Raw genomic sequence first — 24,180 nt, 5'->3', positions numbered from 1 at the left:
TTCCGGAATTACACACACGTGTGTGTTCTAATCATGGCAGACTTGGTAACAGACAACAAAAGACGACTATTTCTGGACAAATTAGGATTTACAACATTATACTTTTGAAGCTAAATATACTGCTACTTATAGAATGGTAAATGGGTTATACTTGTATAGCGCTTTTCTACCTTAAAGGTACTCAAAGCGCTTTGACACTATTTCCGCATTCACCCATTCACGCACTGATGGCGGGAGCTGCCATGCAAGGCGCTAACTGCGACCCATCAGGAGCAAGGGTGAAGTGACCCAAGGACACAACGGATGTGACAAGGTTGGTAGAAGGTGGGGATCGAACCAGGAACCCTCAGGTTGCTGGCATGGCCACTCTCCCAACCGCGCCAGGCCGTCCCCATAGAAGCGAGCACAAAGGAAGAGTGAGACGTTGGAGCAGACTGAAGCCAGGAGAGGGGGATGAAAGCGAATTTGACGCTATAAATATGGAACTCAGAGCAGGCTATTTTGACATAAATGGATTGCTTACCCAAAATCAACAGGAAACGTACCTGGCCAGCTGGACCAGACAAACTGTCCATCGAGTGAGTCACTTTAATATCGATAATGATACATGCAGCACGTCATGTGTGTTAGTACAACTATAGTACATACACTGTCTGGCTAGCTGTGTACAAACAAAACATGAAATGTGGGCTAATACTTTACAGATACAGTAATATGATTGTTCATGTTTTTCAGTCAGTACAAATTGGTGTCGTATCACAGTGTAGTGCATTACAAACTCAAACGTGTTTCGTGTTGACGTAGAAGCAAGCTTATCTCTTGCCGTAGCTAGCTTTTACGGCTAATACCAAAGCATGCCAATGTGTTACTACGATAGAGTTCCTCAGTGTTTGCTCTTACAATAACAGTGTCGCTACAGCTAGGTTATTATACATATTACGGAACGTAAATTAAGTATCGTTGACAGTTTTTGAATGCATTTTTAAAGTGATTTAGAGGTAGAATTGATTGCTCCCATTATCTACATTGCTGGCCACCTAAAACAAGCTGATTTTTATATGTTAGAAAACGCAAAAAACTAAAACCTTTTGTCTTCTTGTCTCTCACAATGATTGTGAACAATAGGCAAAATTCCCCAAAAAAGTCAATTTGCCCTTTAAGCCGAAAACGCTGTGCAATAGTGTGGATTCTGGCTGCGCGCCTTCAGCCAAGATGGTTGGAGCTACCTTTAAACGTGGGCGTTCCCTGTGATAATTCAATGACGACAACCTTCTTCTTTGTATAAGTATATTTTACTGAGTTTAAATTCAGGGAACACCATAACAAACTGGCCACTGCCGTTCACATAATAGACTGACTGCAGGAGCCCGCGCATAGAGCAATGCATGCAGGGAGGTACCGTAAATACACTAAAAGAGTGGCTGAACCGTAAGTACCATAATAATGCGCAATGCAAAAACAGAACATTTACACCCTGTTAAATCTGGCCTTCCGCGTATTCTCCCATCGACTTGAGTACTTTCGCTCCTCCTGCTTCTGAGGCCGCAATAAGTCCAGCACCCCTAAAAGGTGAAACATTATATTGCACTTGAAGTTTGGATGCAGTGTACACCACACATAGTAAAATGACTAAAGAAAACTTCCAGAAAACTATCAAATATTTTCTAATTGTTTCAACTGATACACATGGAAACAGGACAACAGGAACATAGTACCACTCTGAATTAACATTCAAAAGTGAAAATGCAGATCATTTACCTGCTTTGTTTCTGCGCAAGTGGAAGAAATGAAGGACGTACAGCGCAAGACAGCAGAGTATAGCATTTGGACATCCTGGGTCGTTCAATGCATACAACGATTTCGGCTGGACAGTGATTAGGAATACAACAATTACTGGTATTAATGATAAACCGCTGTAAAAACCCCGGCAGTTAGTATTACCGTTTAAAATGAAAATGATTGTGAAATCGTGATTAATAACCGCACTTAAATAAACTCAAAGACCGGTGATACTGCTGATCTCCTGCAGACGCAAGCTAATCGCTAAGTAGCTTACATGCTAACATGAATACACAACACACATGACAAAATACAAATATCTAAACACTTAAGTAACAATAATCCCAGCAGACACAAGGATGATACATATATGATTTTTAAAACGGACTTCTAAACAACGTTGCAAAATAGTTGTATTAGTAAATTGAGACAACGTTGATGTCTAACGTTGGACACACACAATATATAGCACGGCCTGCATGGATTCAGCCTTTTAAAATTTAAACTGTTACATTTTTCATGGATTTTAATGATATTCACAAATGTTAGTAAAATTCCATGTTCAATGATTTTCACACAACAAAGAAAAAAAGGTGTCATGCCAGAAGATCACCTCATTAGTAATGAGCTTGCCCTTAATTCAGGACTTAAGCACTTATTCGGAGTGGGAGAATAGGGATAAGAGAAACGTGCATAGCTTCAAGCGCATAAAAAAAACCACGTAAGCGCAAACTGTAGAATAGCGCCTTAATAGTGTAACCTAGAGAATACGTTTTCAAAATCTGAGGCAGTCCTCCCCTGGGAGAGACGCCAGAAGACTTCAGGGGAGGCGCAGCGGCATTAAAAAAAAAAAAAAAAATTTTTCCCTGTGAATATTGACATTCATCCAGAGAATTGAATCGATCAGATTATGGTAGAGCTTTTGCTTCTTGATCCATTTGCGCTCAAACCTAGATAGGACAACCCATTCATCACCAACAAATTCTCTTTACTCAACATCAAGCCAGGCTATATATAAATATAACTTTAGGTTTAACTGTAAACTCACTGGGCGCCTTATGGGGTACACTTTGTTAGTACTCTGGGAGGACAGTTTGATTAATGTGCAGCTTCATAATGACGATACACTTGCCATAAAACATATTTTTTACTGATCGTTATTGAGCTGTCATGCTCGTAGAAGCCATTAAAATCAACCAGTGAGTTTATACTGTATGTTCAATGTTTAAACTCCCTCTGTGAGTTTCCTACTATAGCAGCAACAAGAGCACACGTGGGACAAATAAAGCATAGAAAGCAAAAAAGACTAAAGAAGAATTTGTTTGGCAACATGCTGCACAAGTTTGCAATGATCAGGCAACACTTTTCTTCTATGAAACGTAACAATATGAAATGTATTTGAAAACGTGTTCAAATACCTTTAAACCTAGAGCAGACAAAATTACACATTTGCTTGCTAATACAAATTAAATGTATCATATTTCCTCATATAGTGGCCGGGGGTGCTGTTGCGCTGAGTCTGTTCCTGTTTCTGGTCGTTAGGGTCATTAGGGATAATATTTCATAAAAAGATCCACTTTGCTTTTGTTTTGATGCTTGAGTTTGAAAACAAGGTGTGCCAAAGAGAAATTGATTACATTTACACTTATTCATGTCATACAAATTTATTAAACACATTATTATTATTAGCATTATTAGTAGGGGTGTTGGAAAAAATCGATTTGAATTCGAATCGCGATTCTCACGGTGTGCGATTCAGAATCGATTCTCATTTTTAAAAAATCTATTTTTTTAATTTTTTTTTAAATTTATTTTAAAAAAAATAAAAAAAATATTTTTATTTTTTTTTAAATTAATCAAACCAACAAAACAATACACAGCAATACCATAACAATGCAATCCAATTCCAAAACCAAACCCGACCCAGCAACACTCAGAACTGCAATAAACAGAGCAATTGAGAGGAGACACAAACACGACACAGAACAAACCAAAAGTAGTGAAACAAAAATGAATATTTTTAACAACAGTATCAATATTAGTTACAATTTCAACATAGCAGTGATTAAACGTCCCTCATTGACATTATCATTAGACATTTATAAAAATAAAAAAAACAACAATAGTGTCACAGTGGCTTACACTTGCATCGCATCTCATAAGCTTGACAACACATTGTGTCCAATATTTTCACAAAGATAAAATAAGTCATATTTTTGGTTCATTTAATAGTTAAAACAAATTTACATTATTGCAATCAGTTGATAAAACATTGTCCTTTACAATTATAAAAGCTTTTTACAAAAATCTACTACTCTGCTTGCATGTCAGCAGACTCGGGTAGATCCTGCTGAAATTCTATGTATTAAATGAATAGAGAATCGTTCTGAATCGGGAAAAAAAATCGTTTTTGAATCGAGAATCGTGTTGAATTGAAAAAAAAAATCGATTTTGAATCGAATCCTGACCCCAAGAATCGATATTGAATCGAATCGTGGGACACCCAAAGATTCACAGCCCTAATTATTAGTATAGGTTAGTGTTTTGAAATAAAACCTATCTCTCGACTAATTGTTTTGCTGTATGTGTAGCGGCTCTGCGTTGTGTATTGATCTTCCCCTACTGCCACCACTGCGAGCAGGTCGCGAACCCACGTCGCCCGATTGAGAGGTACAGTAAGTGTGCTAGCCACTAGGCTAAAAGCCCGAGCGGCCAGCACACTCTTTTGAAGTTGTCAGGGAGTGAGGTTTACCAAGGTACACATGGTCCAGCCAGCCTGACTGGCACTTAGTTACATAAGCAAAAATTACAAGCATCCCCGCCGTTTTGGTGGGGTAGTAAACAAAGTGAACCCCTATAAGATCCGACCAAATCATCCGGTTTTACTTGCAAGCTTACAGCTAGAAAAGGACATAACTTTGTTTTCCAACCACGGGAAGGAAAAAAGTGAGTGTGAAGGACAGTGCTGAGAAGAAAAAGTGGATGACAATCCTTGAATTAAAGAAATAAATCATTAAAAACATGTAGCAGACATGACAAAGCAGTTGGAGTGTATCACTGCTAGTCTGCACCATGAGTCAGAATGAGTTTAACGCCAGCCAAGACTTTTAAAATATTATCTAAACTGCAGACATGTATTCATAAAAAAATGGAGAAGCTCTCTGTTGAATTGATGGTGTGTTTGACAGAGAAGCATCTGGAAGGAGATAACATACAAATCCGCTTTCTAAGGTAAATGCTGTACAGTATTATTAAATTACTTCATAAAACTACAGTAGTTGTTTGTAGTACATTCTATTGAGTTCTTTACGTACAATATTTCTTATGTAAAAGTTTTTTGTTTTTTTTAAAGCATTTTAAAGTTGTGCTGTTTTGGGGACCAAGCACCTATTAATTTGATTTTAATTCATTTCAATGAGCAATGCTGATTTGTGTGTTTTGAATCAAGAGCTATGTCACAGAACCAATCTTAATTGCTTACTCTTAAGTTGAGGTACTACTGTATTAGCATTTCAACTTTTCCCATTGCATTACACCGTTTTGCTGTAATTTCTAAACTCTTGCTGTTGTTTTTCTTAGTTTTCTTGTACTTTTAAAATGTAGGTTGATTAAAAAAACTGCGGGCCGCAAAAGTCCCGCCCGGTTGCACTTGGAGTATTTCCGGGCTATCCGTTAACTCCAACTAAAGTTACTAGTATTTTTTAAATAAAGGAAAATGGTCTTGGAATTATAATGCACCTGGCGACTAATAGCATCCAATCAAGTAGGGCCCACTATTAGAGGAAATAAGGTAATACATACTGTAAGAACAGTTAGCTTGACATTTATGAGGGCTTAACCCAATTCTATATTTTTACATTTAAAGACTACATTTAAGTCCCTTAAAGGATGGTGGAGAGGTTTGCAGGGAACTCACGTGAAACTTTCGTTTGGGTCTCTAAGGGGTCATTGCCATGGGTCATTCTGATGATGGTGGGAGGGGTGGGTTTGACAACTGCAGACCCCAAAAAAAGTAGAAATGTACTGTACTTTCATTGAAGTAACAACATTGAATACACTTTGATTTGTGCTGAGATTTGTCCAAGGCCATAGTGCAATTTACATACATACTGTATCTGCATGGAGACATTAGATGAATATGTTTTGAGTATGTAAAACTGAGCAATTTACCAGGAACACGAGGACTTTGGGAACTGGTTGGAGCCTGCTGCACAGCGGTTGTTGTCTCTGGTGGCCTCTGCTGGTTTAAAAAGACCATCAGAAATTGTAAATTTGCTCTAAGCCCAAGTCACATTATAAAAGCAGGAATAATCTTACCGGCCGCTTTGTTTCTGGAAGGAGAGGGAGGAAAAGTACATTTTATCATTGAGAGTTTGCAATGAGATTGCTGACAAAGTGCAGTGGGGTAGTCACCTTCTTTGTCTGGCTTCCAGGGGAAAGGCAAAGGAGGGATGGCCACAGTTTCTGTTATATTTTGGAGAACACAGCCTTTGCCCGCAGGGCAGATCTTACTAAAGGCAACTGTGTGTCACATAGAGAGAAATGTATTGGTGATTTATATGTTACAATCTTAACATTATGCAAATGAAATGCAGCAAGAAATGAACAAGATCCATTGATTCACAAAAAAATACAAACCAATAAGTCACAATTTCTGTATGATATTATGTAAAAAAAAAAAGCAACGTGTCAACATGCACTATTAATTATTAATCTGCTCTTAAAATAACTGAACTAACTGAATCATTAATTAGTTACAGCTTTCTGTTTCCACAATTGCCCACAACATATATATATATATATATGTGGGGCGGTATGGCGTAGTGGGTAGAGCAACCGTGCCAGAAACCTGAGGGTTGCAGGTTCGCTCCCCGCCTCTTACCATCCAAAATCGCTGCCGTTGTGTCCTTGGGCAGGACACTTCACCCTTGCCCCCGGTGCCGCTCACACCGGAGAATGAATGATGAATGAATGAGTTGTAAATATGAATGATGGGTTCTCACTTCTCTGTGAAGCGCTTTGAGTGTCTAGAAAAGCGCTATATAAATCTAATCCATTATTATTATTATTATAAAGAACATAATGAGAAAATATACAAAAAGTCTACACTATTGAGAATAGCTTTATTAGTTTGCAGTTGCACATGAAGAGGCGTTTACAATATGTTGCACCTCACATGTGGCTAAATGCGGTAAGGTAAATGTTCCGAGTATGATGCAGTACAGTTGTACCCTACAACAAAATGGCATCATAAACACGTTATGTGTACATATTCTGTATAATGTACTGTATATTACAGACCTGTACCCTCCTGTGGACACCGTTCGCAGTTACGCCCCCAAGCTTTGCCCACAGTGCAGCAGCACATCTCCTTGGTGAGGTGAGTGGGCAGGGCATGCTCGCACCCTCTGACATCGGACGCCATCAAGAAGCATTGGGCCGACTCGGCTGGAGACTCTGACAAAGAACACAACACTTTCACTCCCAGGACCAATTTCAGAATGTTCTATCAGTAATGTCCACTCACCGACGCATCGATTCCTCTCCAGGACAAAGCCAGCCTTGCAGGAACATTTGAAGCTTCCCAGTGTGTTCAAACAGTCTCCATTCTGACAGATACCCTGCATGGAGCACTCATTGATGTCTGTAGCGGGCGGGCAAAAACATGGAAAGGTTATTTTGAAACAATGTAGGGTGTGTTTTGTAGTCAGTCTATTGAAACTGTGGATTCAGTAGGCACAGTAGAGTGCAGTACAGTGAAACCTTTATGCCTCTGATTGGTTGGGATTTTCCATAGGAAATAATGAAATACAAATAATCAAATCATGTAATAATCACAGTATTTTCTCATTTTAAGCATTACCGGAACTTTCTTCCTGGGTGCATTGATTTCACAAAGCGGTCAAATGCATGTTTTTGGAATGTGGGAGGAAGCTTAACATGCAAACTCCACACCGGAATAACCCCCAAAAATATTTGAACCCTCGATCTCCTGACTGTGAGGCCAACATTCTAACCATTCATCCATCAAGCAGCCATCATATTCACTTTAAACAACCATTCAAGGACAGACACAATTATAAGAATTGCATAAACACGACAATTAAAAGAGATGTTGAACGAGGAAGTGCAGTACACCCATAGCTCCAGCTGTGGCCAGCTCAAAGTTGGTGGTCACGTGAGTGACTTTTGACCAATAATTTAGGAGATGGTCTGAAACCGAGTTGGCCCTATTCTCTTTATACACGACCCTGGACTATGGTGTGTTGCCTTAGTCAGGAAGTAATCTTTACCATCAAGTTTAATGTGCCAGTCTTTTATTTTGTTGAGTCCTACAAAGTGTTTACATTGTTAGTTTTATATGTATTACACACTAGCTGTTTGATTGTAATGTGCATTATCTTGTTTGTAGCATTGGTTACCGAATGATGATTTTTAGCATGTCTATGACAAATGCAATGTAAATTAGCATCAAACTAACGCATATTGAACACTGTGGAGCCTTACGATACTTTTGAGCGCCATCTTATTGCTTTTTTGGCATGGAAAATTGTAACATTACCCAGAGGCAGTCGGGCTGAGTCCGCACTGAATGCTGCTTGACAGCTTGTCTCCCGGCCAAGTGCTAGAGCCGATGCCTAGTTTGCAACCGAAGGTAACGTCACGTGCAACCAATGGCATCAAAACACAGCTCAGTTTTATTTTACGTGACTCGGTACCTGGTAATAGACTGACTTCGGTCGGTACCTTTCAAAGTATCGAATTCAGTACTCATCCCTATGCAGAAGACGGTGAGGTAGTGCATGACGGTGGTTTGAGTCTCGTGCAACTTTTTATTTGAATTCCACACAGTACAACCTCAGGGGTGTTCTACTTTAAAAGGTTCCACAGTTACAAATCATATAAATGAGCATGCAATGGAACTGACAGCAATGACTTGTCCATAAAATCATCTAAATCCAGCTTGTTACCTTGACAGTGCGTGCTGTTGAATCGTTTATAACCTTGTGGGCAGGTTGAGCCAAAATCTTCTACAATGGTCTGCTTGACTGAAGCATCTGTGGAAACAGCGAAGCACACAAGGATAAGTTAGCATCAACACCTCTAAACTGACTAATTAGCACCTTTCAGTTTAGTCTGTATACTTACAGAGCATAAAAAAACGTATTGCTTTGCACCAAGGAACCAAGTAAGTCTATTTCCCAAAATAATCAAATTGCAGCAATAAAAAGTTAGCTTCTGATTACATTTTAAGGCTCATTTTAGTGCCGAGGTGTATTTTTGGCAGTACTGTCTGAGAAATTGCAGCTGTTAAAGCTAGTGAGGGATTTTTGGGCAGATTTTACAGCTAAACAAATGACTTTTTTCCCCTTCTTAGATTTTTATGAGGCCTTCTGTGGAGTAAATCCAGTCTCACAATGCTGTGAACACATCTTTATTGTGAATAAAACAATGTAATTGTCTTGTTCTTATTCCAAATTGTTTGATTTGTTTCCAACACATAGCAGTAAAAACATAAAGAGTGGTTTTATAAAAGACCAAAATATTGATAATACAAATTGGGAGGAAAATAGCCGATATTGTCAATTTAAGTGTACATATAAAATCGAAATGGATATGGATGAAACAAAGCGTTCAGCAATCAGAATGGGAGTCTAAATTCCAACCAGACATACAGTATTGGGTTTTGTCAAAGGGGTGCATTGTGTGACTCAGAGCTGAGAGCTGGAATAATAGTCCAGTGGAAAAAATGTAAGGAGCCAAGAGTTTGTTGAAAATCAACCTCACTGGCGATGTGATGACAGTCCTGCATCGGGGCAGCCAATAGGAACATACTGATGCAGAAAAGGCATATTTTCCACATTCTCCTCCTCTGTCTCACTGTCTGAGTGTAATTCCTGTAATTGCTTCCGCTTTCTCTTCCCGTACTTTCATGTACAGACGTATCAAGTAGCTAGTTTTAATCTAGGTCCATATTTTTTAAGTTGTGGAAGGTGTAAATCGACCGGGGATGAATTTGTTGCAAGGAACACACAAGATGCAGATAAGTATGACTTTAGGTGATGGGGTTGATATAAATATTGCATAAGGGTATGAAAATAGTGCTCAACATCAAAAAACTCAATCATACACCGAGTATTTATTCATGTAGTTTACTGGACTCTTGGATGCTTTTATCATACCTTTTAAGCTGTTATCACACACATTAGTTTAACCATTAAGATTGACTTTCAGTGAGAAATGTTTATTATTATTACTGTACTGTACCCTATAGGTAGTGGTATACAACTACAATCCATGAGAGGTGCTTCTATTCTATAGTACTATAAAGAAGGGTAAACAATTACCACAATGAAAAATATAGAGTTAAATGCAGGTTTTGTGATACACAATGAATAGACTGTGCAGGTTAATGTCAGCGACTGTATATTCTAGTTTACCTTTAACGTCACTGACATTCATAGTCAAATGTGTGTTTTCATTAACTGCCAAAAATGAAAAATGTCTACCAAATTGACTCGTATATAAGACAACATTTTAAAAAAAGATTAACAAAGAAAAAATGTCTCATGTTCAGGGTTGAGAGATTTATTGCGTGCAAACCAGCAGGTGGCACCAAACAACTCTTCACCAAAATAGTGAGAGCTTTTCTTCCTCTCACTTCCACAAGTACTGGACTTCAATTAGTATCCTCCAAAAGGCTTGCGCTTAAAACCACACTTACTTTATATTTTCAAGACCTTTATTGAAAAACTGAATATAATCATTCATTCATTGTCAAGGATGAGCTGGAGCCTATCCCAGGCGGAGTATACTCTGAACTAGAGATGCGGCCATTAGTATTCGCCAATTTCCGCAAAAAAGGTGTTTGAACGGCCAATGCCAATGAATGTTTTTCAATGTTGATTACAAAAAAACGTTGTCCGGCTGATACTTAATTATATCTTGGTCCGTCAGCTGACATGAGGTGGTTAGCAGCTAACTGTGTATGTCCATACACAGTGTGGAGCCATCACTTCTTTTGTGGCAAATAAACTACATTTCTTATAAGTAGAAAAGTTGTTTTTTTAAAAAAAGGTGAATATCGGCCCAAGACCCTATCCCATAATGGAGACATCTCTAGTTAATCCATGTGATTGGTATCGGACCGATCTCACTAACTAATAATTGGTATCTGCATCATAAAACCAGACAGGCCCTACCTAGTCGCCAGTTAATTACAGAGGTATTCTTACCAATACTTACTTGGCAGTTTGGGGCACTGATAACACTTGTTTTGTCCCCACGAGTTCCCCACGCTGCCGCAGCAATCCTCTTGATTGGTCAGAACAGGAAGCGGGGTGCTGTTGCACTACAGTGATGAAACATAACATGAGGAAGCACTTGGAGGTGAGACGTGGCATCGTCAGCTCTGTGACTTATAAACTCACAGCTTGTTTGGGGGTGGTCTCCTGGAAGCATCGCCCCTTGGGCTTGTGTCGCGTGGGCGTGGGGCGCGGACTCGTCTTCTGAAGAGGCTTGTTGTCCGCTTGGCTGACAGGTTGGATGACCACAGATGTGTCTGGTGTGTGGTGAACACGTACGTTTATTTGCACTGTAAACACACATGGAGGGCATTAAAGGAGCTATAATTAACACTCATTGACCACAACATTAGGTACACCTGCAGCTCTAGTTTTAGATTGAACACAGGCACATGAGCGGTACCTTCAGAGGAGTGGTGGCCCGGCTGTGCCAACGGTATGGAGAAAACAGAGTGGGTCTGAGTCAACTGGGTGCGTCCCACGCTCGCTTGCTCCAGAAGTTTCTGGCTGTCGGGTTTTAAAGAAACAGGGTAGACAGGCTGCTTGTTGCCTCGCGCCGCCTGAACCCGCTGCGTGTGCCGCAGAGAAAATTGGCAAAGTCTGCCTGTGAAACCTGGCAGGCACAGGCAGTGTTTCCTGGAGCTGCACATGCCGCCATTCATGCAGGTGAGGGGACACACAACTGTGGAAACACAGAAAGAGGAGACGTTTTGGTCATGTGTAGTCACCATTTTCAGTAGACATTGAACAGGCATAAAGGAATCTAAAAAAACAGTAGACCCTTCCCTCAAGGCAGAGGAAACAGGTGATGTCATTGATGTGTTTAACAGTCATAATCTGGGAATCCTCTCCCAGTCTATGTATGGGAAAGAGAAACTTGGCCAGCATTTGCTATTATATAAAGTTAAATCTCGATTTTGTACAAATGCACCATTGTCTCAAGTGAGACAGAACATGGAATTTGTACTCAATGTGACCCAAACACACGTGTACTAAACTAATTGCATTTAAACAACAAAAAGACAAGAGAGAGAGAGAGCGTCCACATGGAAGCGATTAGGGGCGGATTGCCAGCGAGTCTGGGTTGGGGCAAAATTACCGGCCTGAATCACTTTAAACCCAGCAGGGACATCCTTACAGAGTAAAAGACAAAAGGCAAACGCGATAAAGGTCCTTAATAAAAACCGCAAGCAAGCACATTGAAAATGTTCATGCTCAGGCATACTGAATCACTGGTGACTTTGCATTAGTGGGTAGTACCCAAGTAGATCCAGCAGATGGCGTTGTTGTTTCTTTCTTTCGAAATTAATTGTGTGGGTTTATTTTCATTCGGGTAAAACAAATATAATAATAATAATAACAATATTTTTGTATTAAGTACAGATCAGTTAGACAGTTGTCAAATTAATTTACAAATGTCTGCCTGTCCATTCACATTCACACACAGTGTCAATATTCACTTCCATAACAGAAACATTGGTATGTTCATTCACAAATATGCCCAATGCAAACGAAGGTATGTCCATTCACAAAAAGAAATCATGTAAACCTCAATCTGTCCATTCACATACACACATACTACAAACAATAGTACCGGTATATCCATGCACATATGCCGTATACAGAATACAAACATCGGTATGTCTATTCACATGGAAACTATTATGTAAACCTCAGTCTGTCCATTCACATACACAATATACAAACAATTGTATGTCCTTGCACAAAGTGCACATATGTACATACTGTAATGCAAACGTCAGTATTTCCATTCACAGACAACTATCATGTGAAGCCCAGTCTGTACACTCACATACAAACATCACGTGAACCCCAGTCTGTCCATTCATATACAAACATCATGTGAACCCAGTCGGTCCATTCACAAACACCTTATACAAATAATAGTAAGGTCATACACATTTAAACACAACACAAGCGTTGGTATGTTCATTCACATAAAACTATAAGGCCAACCTCAGTCTGTCCATTTACATACAACGATCATGTGAAACCCAGTCGGTCCAGGCACATATTTACATATTTACTTAAAACAAATATCGGTACGTCCAGTCACAAAAATATATAATGTAAACCTCAGACTGTCCATTCACATAAACACACAATACAATCAATAGTATGCCCATGCACATACCTATATATATATATATATATATATATATATATATATATATATATATATATATATATATATATATATATATATATATATAAATAATCCAAATACCGCTGCCATTCACATACAAACATAAAGTAAGCCTCCGTGTGTCATTAGAAAAATCTCTATACCATATGTCCATTCACATTTACACAATTTAATGGTCAAACAAGTGGCCATGCAAAAGTGCAACGTGACTACAAAGTCGTATTTTCCCGTTGTCATAATGAATCCTAAAGGATTTGTGTAATCTGTACAGTTAAAATAAATACAACAATAAGTGAAAGTACTGCAGTTTTCCTTGGTACATTTTGTTGCCTACCAAATGTTTTCATTTAAAAACACCGTTGCACTGGATGTTTGACAAGCAACCTCGCTAACGCAATGTGACCGTGCTTAACCTCCATGCAGGCAACAACTTGCAGCATGGACGAGCTTGGCCCTGGCAGGAAGTAGGTAAGCAGAACACACGCAATAGTGTTTACCAGACCGCCCCTGACATTAGAGCTCCACAGTTGGACTGTGGCTTCACTTTCATCAGAATCGGGAATAGGAGGAAACTGGGAAAGATGCGGGGGATGAAAATGACGATAACAGGCGTAGCCGTGCAAGCCAAAGAGGCTCTCTTTTTTTCTGTCTTTCTGCAAACGTTACACAATGACACACAATCCCACACAAAGCCACAGAGGCTGGATCAGGAAGAGTGATGAATGACTGGGGAGCACAACAAGAAGGAGTATTCTAAAGTCGCACAGTCTGGGTCAACGCCACACTAATGCAACCCAAAGCGAGTTTGGGAGTTATATTGCAGTTTTGGGCTAGTATTTCTGAAGTCTAAGTAGGAGGGGGAGTGGTTTATGTGAATGGACCTACAGTATTTGATGTTGTCACCCGTGAAGAAGGGAAATTTCCATTTTTGTTTCGCTCACTCAGACTGAGCTCAATTCAACATCACACACATAATGTACGCCTGCAGCTGTCCATTCATGTATAGTACACACATCATATGAACTTCAGTCTGTCCATTCCCATACAAAATATCAACATAAATGTCACATTTGAGGACAGGCATATGTTTAAGTGTATACGTTTCAGGCACTGTCGATTAGAGGCCATTAATTAATTGAGTATGGTGAAACATCATATGGACCTACCATGATTCTCCTTTTCACCAACATCGGTATGTCCATTCAATTACAAACATCATGTGAACCTTAGTCTGTCCATTCAAACGCATGCATCCACGCACACACAAACACACAACTTTAGCATCATTCAGTACATTTATATACTGTACCCATATTATGTTCGCCTCCATCCGTGCATAACATTTAAACATCATACAAACGTCAGTCTGTCCATTCACATACCAAATGTATACATTAGTAAGTCAATTTGCAAACTACAACTTGAATGATACGCATATTTGAGGAGAGGCTGACTCAATTTCCCATGATTCTCCTTTTCATCATTATAGGTATGTCCATTCACATGTAAACATTATGTGAAACTCAGTCTGTCCATTCACATATTAAATATATACATTGGTCAGTCAATTTGGAAAATACAACAAAAATGATAATCATATTTGAGGAGAGACTTAACTCAATTTCCCATGATCCTACTTTTCATCAATATAGGTACAGTATGTCCACTCAGTCTGTCCATTTACAAATATACAATGTAAACATCGGGCAGTCCATTCACATTCACAATAGGCCAGCAACAATGAATCAATTAAATTAATTAATTAAAGTAGAATAAAGCTTAGATTTATACTCTGTTGCTTCAAAAAATCGTTTGGGTGTAACTAATAAAAATGTATAGTATATGGTAGGGATGATGTTTGATAAGAAATGATCGAGTTTGAGCCTATTATCGAATCCTCTTATCGAACCGATTCCTTATCGAGTCCAGATAGGTTGTTGTAAATGGAAAAAAACACACAATATTTGGTTTAACAAATCACTTCACATTCTCTACTGCTCGCTACTATAGTATTACCATATCTGAGTTATTGTGCAGAAATGTGGGGAAATAACTACAAATGTGCGCTACATTCGTTAACCGTGTTACAAAAAAAATTAATTAGACTGACACATAATGTTGGATATAGAGAACATACAAACACTTTATTTATTGAGTCAAAAATATTAAAGTTCGATAATTTGGTAAAATTGCAAACAGCTAAAATGATGTGGAATTAAATGATGGAATGGATTAAGTAAAGAAGTTAAACATTGTACTGATATGATCCAGTTTAAGAGGTTGTTCAAATGAATAGTGCTTACAAAGTACAAAGAAGAAGAATTATGAGAAATACTTTTAACCTTATTGAAAATAAGATATTCTTCATCTCAGTATATTAATGATAACTTAATTAATTAATTACATATTACAAAACTGTTGTATATACTAATTCACAGATATTTTATTATAAAAAGGTCAGTAAATGATGTATATATTTGTAAACGCTATGAAGTGGGAAAGGGGTAGGATTAAAAAAGCTTTACTTCTTCCTACTCCTGTAAAGTGAAATGATATGAAACTGTGATGTATTATACTGTAAGTGTGTTCATGTTCCAAATCAACTAAAGAAATAAAGATAGCACTAGTTTATTAGACAGACTTGCAAACTTTGTCGTGGTGTAGGCTACAAGATAACGTTAACGTTATCAGACACATATTAAAGGCTCACGTTACCGTTAGCCACTGACTATGCTTAGATAACGTTAGTCTAGCTAACATTACTGCAGTCCTGGTTGACATAAGAGGTAACGTTACTACAAGTGAGCAGATATGGAAATTAACCGGCAACAGTTAACGTTAGTTACTCACCGGCGTCACCGCCACTGTAGCTGGGACTTGGGCAGCTGGCAGAAGAAGAGGGGCGTTCTTCGTCGTCTCTGCTGCTGCTTCAACACGTGTTGAAGACACGACACGCTTGTTGTGCTTCCCCCCCTTAAACGAGAGCGAAGCCTGGCAATAATTGCATATTGCCGCTTCCTTGTTTTTTTTGGTGAAATGAAGCCATGCCTTAGAGCGCTTTTTCCGGTCCATTTTTTTCCTGCTTTCCCCATCTGCGCCTAATGACTGAGCTACAGTACGTGACGTCATTTCTTGTGATGTCCCACGGGGCATTTCTTGGGCGGGATTCGAATAAAGAACCAACTCTTTTTCTTTACGATAGTGGTCTCGATAACGGGTACCTTTCGAGTCCGAGGACTCGGTTCTTTTCTTATCGAACAACCGGGAAAACCGGTTTCGAGCATCATCCCTAGTATATGGACAGTATGGAGTGCCCGGGCCTTTAAATATTAGGGCTGTGAATCTTTGGGTACCACACGATTCAATTCCATTCCATTCGATTTTTGGGGGTAATGATTCGATTCAGAATCGATTCTTGATTCCAAAGGATACTCGATTCAAAATCAATACTTTTTTAATAACATTGGGTGCCAGTTCTATGGTTAACTACATCCCTCCATAAAATAGATAACAGCTCTGATAAATGTCTATATTACTTACAAGAAAACTGGTGTTGTTTGATAAAATCCTACCCAATCATTTACTATAGTGACAGGACAGATTTTTTGGGAAAAAAAACGTTTATTTCAACTATCTACCCAAATACGCACTGAGACTATAAAGTTTGTTTTATCCCAGTAGTCAACAAACTAATCAATACAATACTCTAAAATAATTGATAGCTGCCCCCCACTGTTTCTATTCGAGGTGAGATCACTATTTGGGAGAAAATGGTACAACAGTGCCTCAATTTCCCATGATCCTTTTTTTCATCAAAGCAGCCAATTTTTCTACAGTAGCAACCGCTTGAGGTTTTTAATGCAATAAATCTCTTGAATTCAGTTTAGTGTCGGCATCTTTATTAAAGAGAGAAGTTTCCAAGTTGCACATCTTGCTTGTATTACACTGATAATTGCATTCCGTCTTGTTTGTCCTCAGGGCTTCAGAAGTGAAGCATTTTTGATTTGTATCTTGTGAAAATCAAAGTGACGTTTCTCCTTACAAAGTGGTGATACAGAGCCCAAAACCTTTTTTTATATAGATGAATTGGCGTGTCAGTCAATGAAATAAAAGGTGGGAGCACCGAATTACCTACGAACAACCAACAACTAATCAAAGTTGGACGACTCTACACAGGACTCTTCATCACCACAGAATTCAAGATCCTCACATGCTCATTAACTCATAACTTGGGAGTCTGCAAAACAGGAGTCTTGTGTATGAACCACGCCTTTGTCTTTACCGATCCAACACATTCCTGAGACGGGGTGTTATTACAATTCAAATGTTGGAGGCGTGAACTTGAGGCATCAAGGGAGCTGTGTGCATGGCGTGATAGTGGGATGATGAAGCAATTATTTTAGTTTTCTTTCACCATGGAACTGGGAACTGTACTCCAAACGTTCTCTACTCTTATATACTGTATCTGTAGCGTTATGAAGCATGTGGTTTTAGCAAGCCAGCAGCTAATGTCCCTACACAGTACAGCTTGTAAATCACTATTCAATGTTGTCAAGTGAACCTAATTTCTTGCAAGTAGCGTTATCACTGGAGGACAAAAGGACAAGGAATAGCTAAACATGCTACACTACACACCGTAGGACCAGAGGTGGGTCGAGTACCCAAAAATTGTACTCAAGTAAGAGTGTCGTTACTTTAGAATAATATGATTCAAGTAAAAGTGAAAAGTAGTCATCAAAATAACTACTTGAGTAAGAATAAGTAAGTGTTCTGTGAAAAAAACTAACAATGTAACTATGTAACAAACTCAGTATTGAGTAACTCGCGAGTAACTTCTGATTTATTTAGTAGCTAATTTTTAATAGTTCTTGGACTACAGTTGTAGTTGGTGTGAGCGTGTGTGTGTGTGTGTGTGTGTGTGTGTGTGTGTGTGTGTGTGTGTGTGTGCGTGTGTGTGTGTTAAAACATATAATTAATTTACAATATACTTCAACATGTTTTCTCTAGCTGGAGGTACAATTCCTGTAAGCTGAAATGTGAACATTTCTACTGACACACATGACAGCACATGATATAATGTTATGTTTACTAGTTTTAAAAGTAATCATTGAGGATTTGTTTTACTTGTCTGACATCATGTCACTCTTTACAGTCAGTGCGTTTCTATGTACTAAATTAGTCTGATTTGTCAAATAATTCAGTTTCTTTTATTTTCACAGCTAAATGTGAAGTTCTAGTTTCCATGCTCTTATCTCTAATGTGACTGATGGCCACACGCAGGGTGCCTCTCGTACACTAGGGGGCGATTGTGGTCATTTCAGCTTGTTTAGCTATGCTAGACGTAAATACAGTAGAAGAAGATAATGCTACATGTTAATAAGCTAGCACTAGTACCTTTAAAGCTACGGATCTAACAGATAAGTACAACTTTCCACTGCTTTTTGATGTTGTTGGTAATGTTTTAATGTGTTTAAATGATATGTTTTAGAATCATCAGCGACATACAAAAAGATCGCCTTTTTAGTCAACTGTTTAAGGAGGTTTCTGTTCAGCAGTTCTCTCAAACCGGGATGTGCTTGGGTCATGTCATGTAATTAAAGTATCTTCTTTGGAAAAATTCTGATACTTATTGAACAAGTTAGTGGGTCTGTATTTTATCATATACTTAAAAATACTGACCTATTTCAGCTTATTATAGCTGTACTGTGTGCTTGTTTGATTGGTGAAATGGAATCAAACGTCACTACTGCTTGTGTTGGATTGGCGAAACAAAGTCACGTGACAGTGCCTGCCGGAAGCAGGATCGCTGACATAAGAATACGTCTATGCAAGCCTTAGTCGATAATTGTAAATAATCTTGATATAAATAAATGTACCGATCGGAATTAAACTCAATGTAACGGAGTAAAATTAGTGTTTCTTCTTCTCAAAAATACTCAAGTAAAAGTAAAAGGTATGTTAAATTAAAACTACTCCGACAAGTACAATTTATCCAAAAATTTACTTAAGTAAATGTAACGGAGTAAATGTAGCGCATTACTACCCACCACTGTGTAGGACAGGGGCCTCAAACTCAATTTACCTGGAGCCGCTGGAGGCAGAGTCTGGGTGAAGCTCGGCCGCAATAGATGTTCCACAAGAAAAGCTTTGTTAAAAAAATGTCAATCTTCTTAAATGTCTTTATTTGTATTTTTAACACAAACTAAGATGAAAAATAAACAAACAAATTAAGGATTAATAAGAAAATAAGTATATAGATGTTTGGGGCTGTGGAAAATATTTTATTTCTACTTGATGTTACTGTTGTGTTTTGCCGACGCACGGAGAACGACATTTACGCAATGTGCGTCATATGTCAATGTGCGGTTCTTTTTCCTGTAATAGCAGCACGGCGATCAGCAGATAATAGCTAGTCTTTTTGCGCTTGATGTTCATGTGATGTTCATGACATGACATGACATGAACACCATGGCATTTATAGATAGTACAAAGTACCGGGATGGTGAGTGCAAAAAGGTGACTGCTCCCGGACTGTTATCCGCCAGGCTGTTGTTACAGGAAAAAGAAGCGGCAATGACACTGTGCCGTTGTAAACGTAGTCATAGAAACAAAAAAAAACTAATGATATGAAATAGAAATATATGTAGTGTTCATTGTGTGAGACAATGTAATTATAGCAATGCAAATAAAAAATAATGACCGACAAATAAGGGTGTGGCCCTATGATTGGTCGGGGTTATCGGGACTGTTATTGCTGACGGACAGGTGTCGTCGCTATGTGACTGCAGACCTTATTAAGCTACATTGAGTTCCTTACTTTTCTTTTACCCCGCTGCGTATACATCACTTTGACAAAATATCATCTCGGTTGCCGTAATTGGCCCGTGAGTTTGAGACACCTGTTGTAGGAGGATTCAAAAAAGCATGGATCAGTGCTAATCGGATCGTAAACAGAGGTGGGCGGATCAATACAAATATTTACATTAACAATACCAAGAATAGTATCAATATATGATTGTTACTACCATGATTAGGTCAATGTTTTGTTTTTTTGTTATTGCTAACAAACTCAGAAAATAAAAGCCAATAGTAGTTTTTGCTTTTGTTTAATTTTTTTGTACTGTTGACTTTACTATAAAATGTATGTTTGTATTAGTGTTGTCCCGATACCAATATTTTGGTACCAGTATCAAAATGTATTGCGATACTTTTCTAAATAAAGGGGACCACAAAAAATTGCATTTTTGGCTTTATTTTAACAAAACATCTGACGATATATTAAACATATGTTTCTTATTGCAAGTTTGTCCTTAAATAAAATAGTGAACATACTAGACAACACCTAACATCCACTGTAATGATACCAAGTACAGGAGCGTATTTAGTCGATACTACTATGATTACATCGATATTTTTGGGCATCACAACATCTTCTCTCGTTTAAAAAAATGTTATATTATGTTTATAAACTCAGGAAATATGTCCCTGTACACATTAAGACTTTGAATATGACCAATGTATGATGCTGTAACTACTTGGTATCAGGTTAAAACCCAAATTTGTGGTATCATCCAAAACTAATGTAAAGTATCAAACAACAGAAGAATAAGTGATTATTACATTTTAACAGAGTGTAGATAGAACATGTTAAAAGAAAAAGTAAGCAGATATTAACAGTAAATGAACAAGTAGATTAATAATTAATTTTATACCACTTGTCCTTAATAATGTTGACAAAATAATAGAATGAAAATGACACAGTATGTTACCGCATACATCAGCAGACTAATTAGGAGCCTTTGTTTCCTTACTTACTACTAAATGACAAGTTGTCTAGTATGTTCAATATTTTATTTAAGGACACACTTGCAATAAGAAACATATGTTTAATGTACTCTTAAGATTTTTTGTTAAAATAAAGCCAATAATGCAATTTTGTATGTATCGAAAAGTATGGAAATAATTTTAGTACCGGTACCAAAATATTGGTATCGGGACAACACTAATATATACACACACCCATCCATACATTTTTTACCGCTTTTCCCTTCCGGGGTCGCGGGGGGTGCTGGAGCCTATCTCAGCAGCATTCGGGCAGAAGGTGGGGTACACCCTGGACAATTCGCCACCTCATCGCAGGGCCAATACAGATAGACAACATTGATACACTAGGGCCAATTTAGTGTTGCTAATCAACCTATCCCCAGGTGCATGTCATGCATGTCATACATACATACATAAATAAATACATGTATGTATGTGTATGCGTATATATATATATATATATATATATATATATATATATATATATATATATATATATATATATATATATATATATATATATATATATATATATATGTGATCCTGAAAATTGGAAGTTTGAACATTGGTGTGACCAATACTGCCCCTGTAACTACTTGGCATTGATTGGATCAATGCCAAATTTGTAGTATTGGCCAAAACTAATGTAAAGTATCCAAACAATGGAAAAATAAATGCCTAGTATTACATTTTAACAGAAGTGTAGATAGAACCATGCTGCAAAAGAATGTAACTACTACCGGTAGCTATTATTATGTAAGGAGCCTTTGAAACCTGTCATCCCATTATCATTTATATGCCAAATTATATCGTGATATATATCGTCATCGCAAGAGGTGACAATATATATCGTCAATTCTTAGTAAGAAGTATAAGCTGGAGCCTAGTCCAGCAGTCCATTACAGAACACGTGAACACAAACTAATAGGTTATGATGCATGTGTTGTATTTCCTTGAAAATAACAGTGGGGTGCATACTTAGAAAAAAAGTTAACTGAGTGTCAGCGCTAAAAGAGTTATCTGACTCATAAATATGTGGTGTCCTAATTTCTCTCCATGTATACAGAAAATGAAAAAAAATATTTCTTTACAACATGTTGATATTCTAAAAAGAAAAATGGCTCCACAGCAGATGACGTTGTCATGATCCTTTGTGACGGTTTTGGTTTTGTTGCATTTTACTTGGGTTTGGTGTTTGTTTCTGAGTCGGTGCTCCTTCCTCCCTTGTTGTTGACATCATGATTGGAATGAATGAAAAATAATAAAAGAAAGAATGAAAAAGAAGGGAGGCCAGGGATGGGCTAAAGAAAGAGCTTGAAGAAGGGATGTAGGGTAGAGAAGAAGTAAAGAAAGAGACCAAGGCAGTGAAAAACAACAAATAAAAGGAAAGCAAAGACAGAAAGAAAAAATGAAAAAATGAAGGGAAGAACAATAAGTTTGCCCTTACAGTGCCCTGTGACTCCATAGTGTCTATGGAGACAACGCGTCACCATAACAACCGCCTCCAGCCCTCCACAGCGTTGCTGCCACCACAGCCGCACCCTTCCCACACAAAAACAACACATTACAAGCCATAAAAACAAGGAGCGAGTGAAAAATCTGCACAAAATACACACACAACTGATGTGACCCCTGTGCACTGACTGTGCAACACATTAACCACACCTCCCCAGCCCCCCAATCAAGGGATTGAGACACTAGCAAAAATGACGACGCCAGTTGAGTCACATTCTCTGTGATTCACAGGCCTGTCTGAACCAACCCACACACAGATTAAATATAGAAGCTGTTTCTCTTTCTGGTCTACTACTCTGCACACTTCTACTCACACACACTTACTCTCACACACACACTTACTCTCTCACACACACACACACACACACACACACACACACACACACACACACACACACACACACACACACACACACACACACACACACACACACACACACACACACACACACACACACACACACACACACACTATGTCTCCAAGTTGAGTTGTGCAAGTTTCCAGTGGTGTTCTTTTGATATTGTTGTAACATTTAAGCACTGTGCCCATGCTGACTAAAACACACTGATTCAGCCAAACATCACACTACAAATACCGCAAAATGGCGTCAATGCATGTGTTGCGTTGAGAATTTAATCATGAACTAGAAGCACAACTATTACAACTATTAAATATCTGTCTGTCCATTTCTTTACACACCCGACATAAAGATCGGTATGTCCATTCACATACACTCACATTGCAAACTTCTCTACGACCATGCGCATATGTAAACACATGTTCGTTTACATGTAAACATGCACATTCACATACATAATGTAAACATCTGTCCATTCATATGTTGAATAACTTCAGCATTTGTTATTTAAGTCATTTAAATATCTGATCACATACAGCTGTCTTTCCGATAGCATACACTCCCAAGTTAAAAATATGTGTGGCCATTTATATACACAGACAATGTGAACATCTGTCTATTCAAAAGTGCAAAAATAGGGATGGGTAACTCTTACATTTGAGCTGATGCATTACCAATTCTAGGGAATAAATGCCGGTACTCAAGGCTTTTTGTGTGGTAATGTGGTAATAAATGTTTAACTGTTCTGTCAAGTTGTTATATCTTGTTTTATTACACTTCTCAGTCGTATTTGTGAGTATGCATTCAATTTAGTTTGTCCTCTATATGTTGCCGTACTGAGGAAGTAGTCTTTGCAATTAAGTTGAATGTGACGGTATTGCCTTTTGTTTAGAATGTTTGTTTATAATGTTCCAGTTTTGCACACATTTCCATTAATTTAATACATGTGGGAATTAATTTAACTGATTCTTGTTGCAAATGCTGTTTTTTAAAGTTGCAAGTGATCAAAGCTTATTTAGTGAAATGAAATGAAATGTAAAACTGCATCAGTATACATAAATTAAAGATTATTAAACGAATCGTAGCTCCTGTATCGTAATCGAATAGTGAGATGCCCAAACATTCCAACAACTACCCAGCTGTTTGATTGCAATGTGCACATTTGTTGTAGTTTTGATTGCCAAGTTTGGAGATGTTGAAATCACCATGTAAAATTGTTAATGCTAATCAG

At 38.1% G+C, this 24,180-nt stretch overlaps 1 protein-coding gene across 7 annotated transcripts in view; it reads right to left on the bottom strand.

Annotated features, from left to right (window-relative positions):
* The window catches only part of ltbp3 (latent transforming growth factor beta binding protein 3), a 96,994-nt gene that overhangs the window by 20,753 nt on the left and 52,061 nt on the right, over positions 1-24,180 (bottom strand). For 6 of the 7 annotated variants that reach the window (XM_062047738.1, XM_062047745.1, XM_062047741.1 and 3 more), the window contains 10 exons: positions 11,488-11,766; positions 11,211-11,374; positions 11,026-11,131; positions 8,751-8,837; positions 7,307-7,423; positions 7,081-7,236; positions 6,193-6,300; positions 6,097-6,110; positions 5,950-6,019; positions 5,696-5,773 (listed from right to left, as the gene is read on the bottom strand). In XM_062047738.1, coding sequence (XP_061903722.1) covers positions 5,696-5,773; positions 5,950-6,019; positions 6,097-6,110; positions 6,193-6,300; positions 7,081-7,236; positions 7,307-7,423; positions 8,751-8,837; positions 11,026-11,131; positions 11,211-11,374; positions 11,488-11,766 — 1,179 coding nt within the window. The remainder of the gene's footprint in view (positions 1-5,695; positions 5,774-5,949; positions 6,020-6,096; positions 6,111-6,192; positions 6,301-7,080; positions 7,237-7,306; positions 7,424-8,750; positions 8,838-11,025; positions 11,132-11,210; positions 11,375-11,487; positions 11,767-24,180) is intronic. The other variant, XM_062047742.1, reaches the window with a different exon arrangement.

The sequence above is a fragment of the Entelurus aequoreus genome, linkage group LG05, assembly GCF_033978785.1.
Source record: "Entelurus aequoreus isolate RoL-2023_Sb linkage group LG05, RoL_Eaeq_v1.1, whole genome shotgun sequence".
In the NCBI taxonomy this organism is placed as follows: domain Eukaryota; kingdom Metazoa; phylum Chordata; class Actinopteri; order Syngnathiformes; family Syngnathidae; genus Entelurus; species Entelurus aequoreus.
This window is presented reverse-complemented; position numbering and strand designations above follow the sequence as displayed.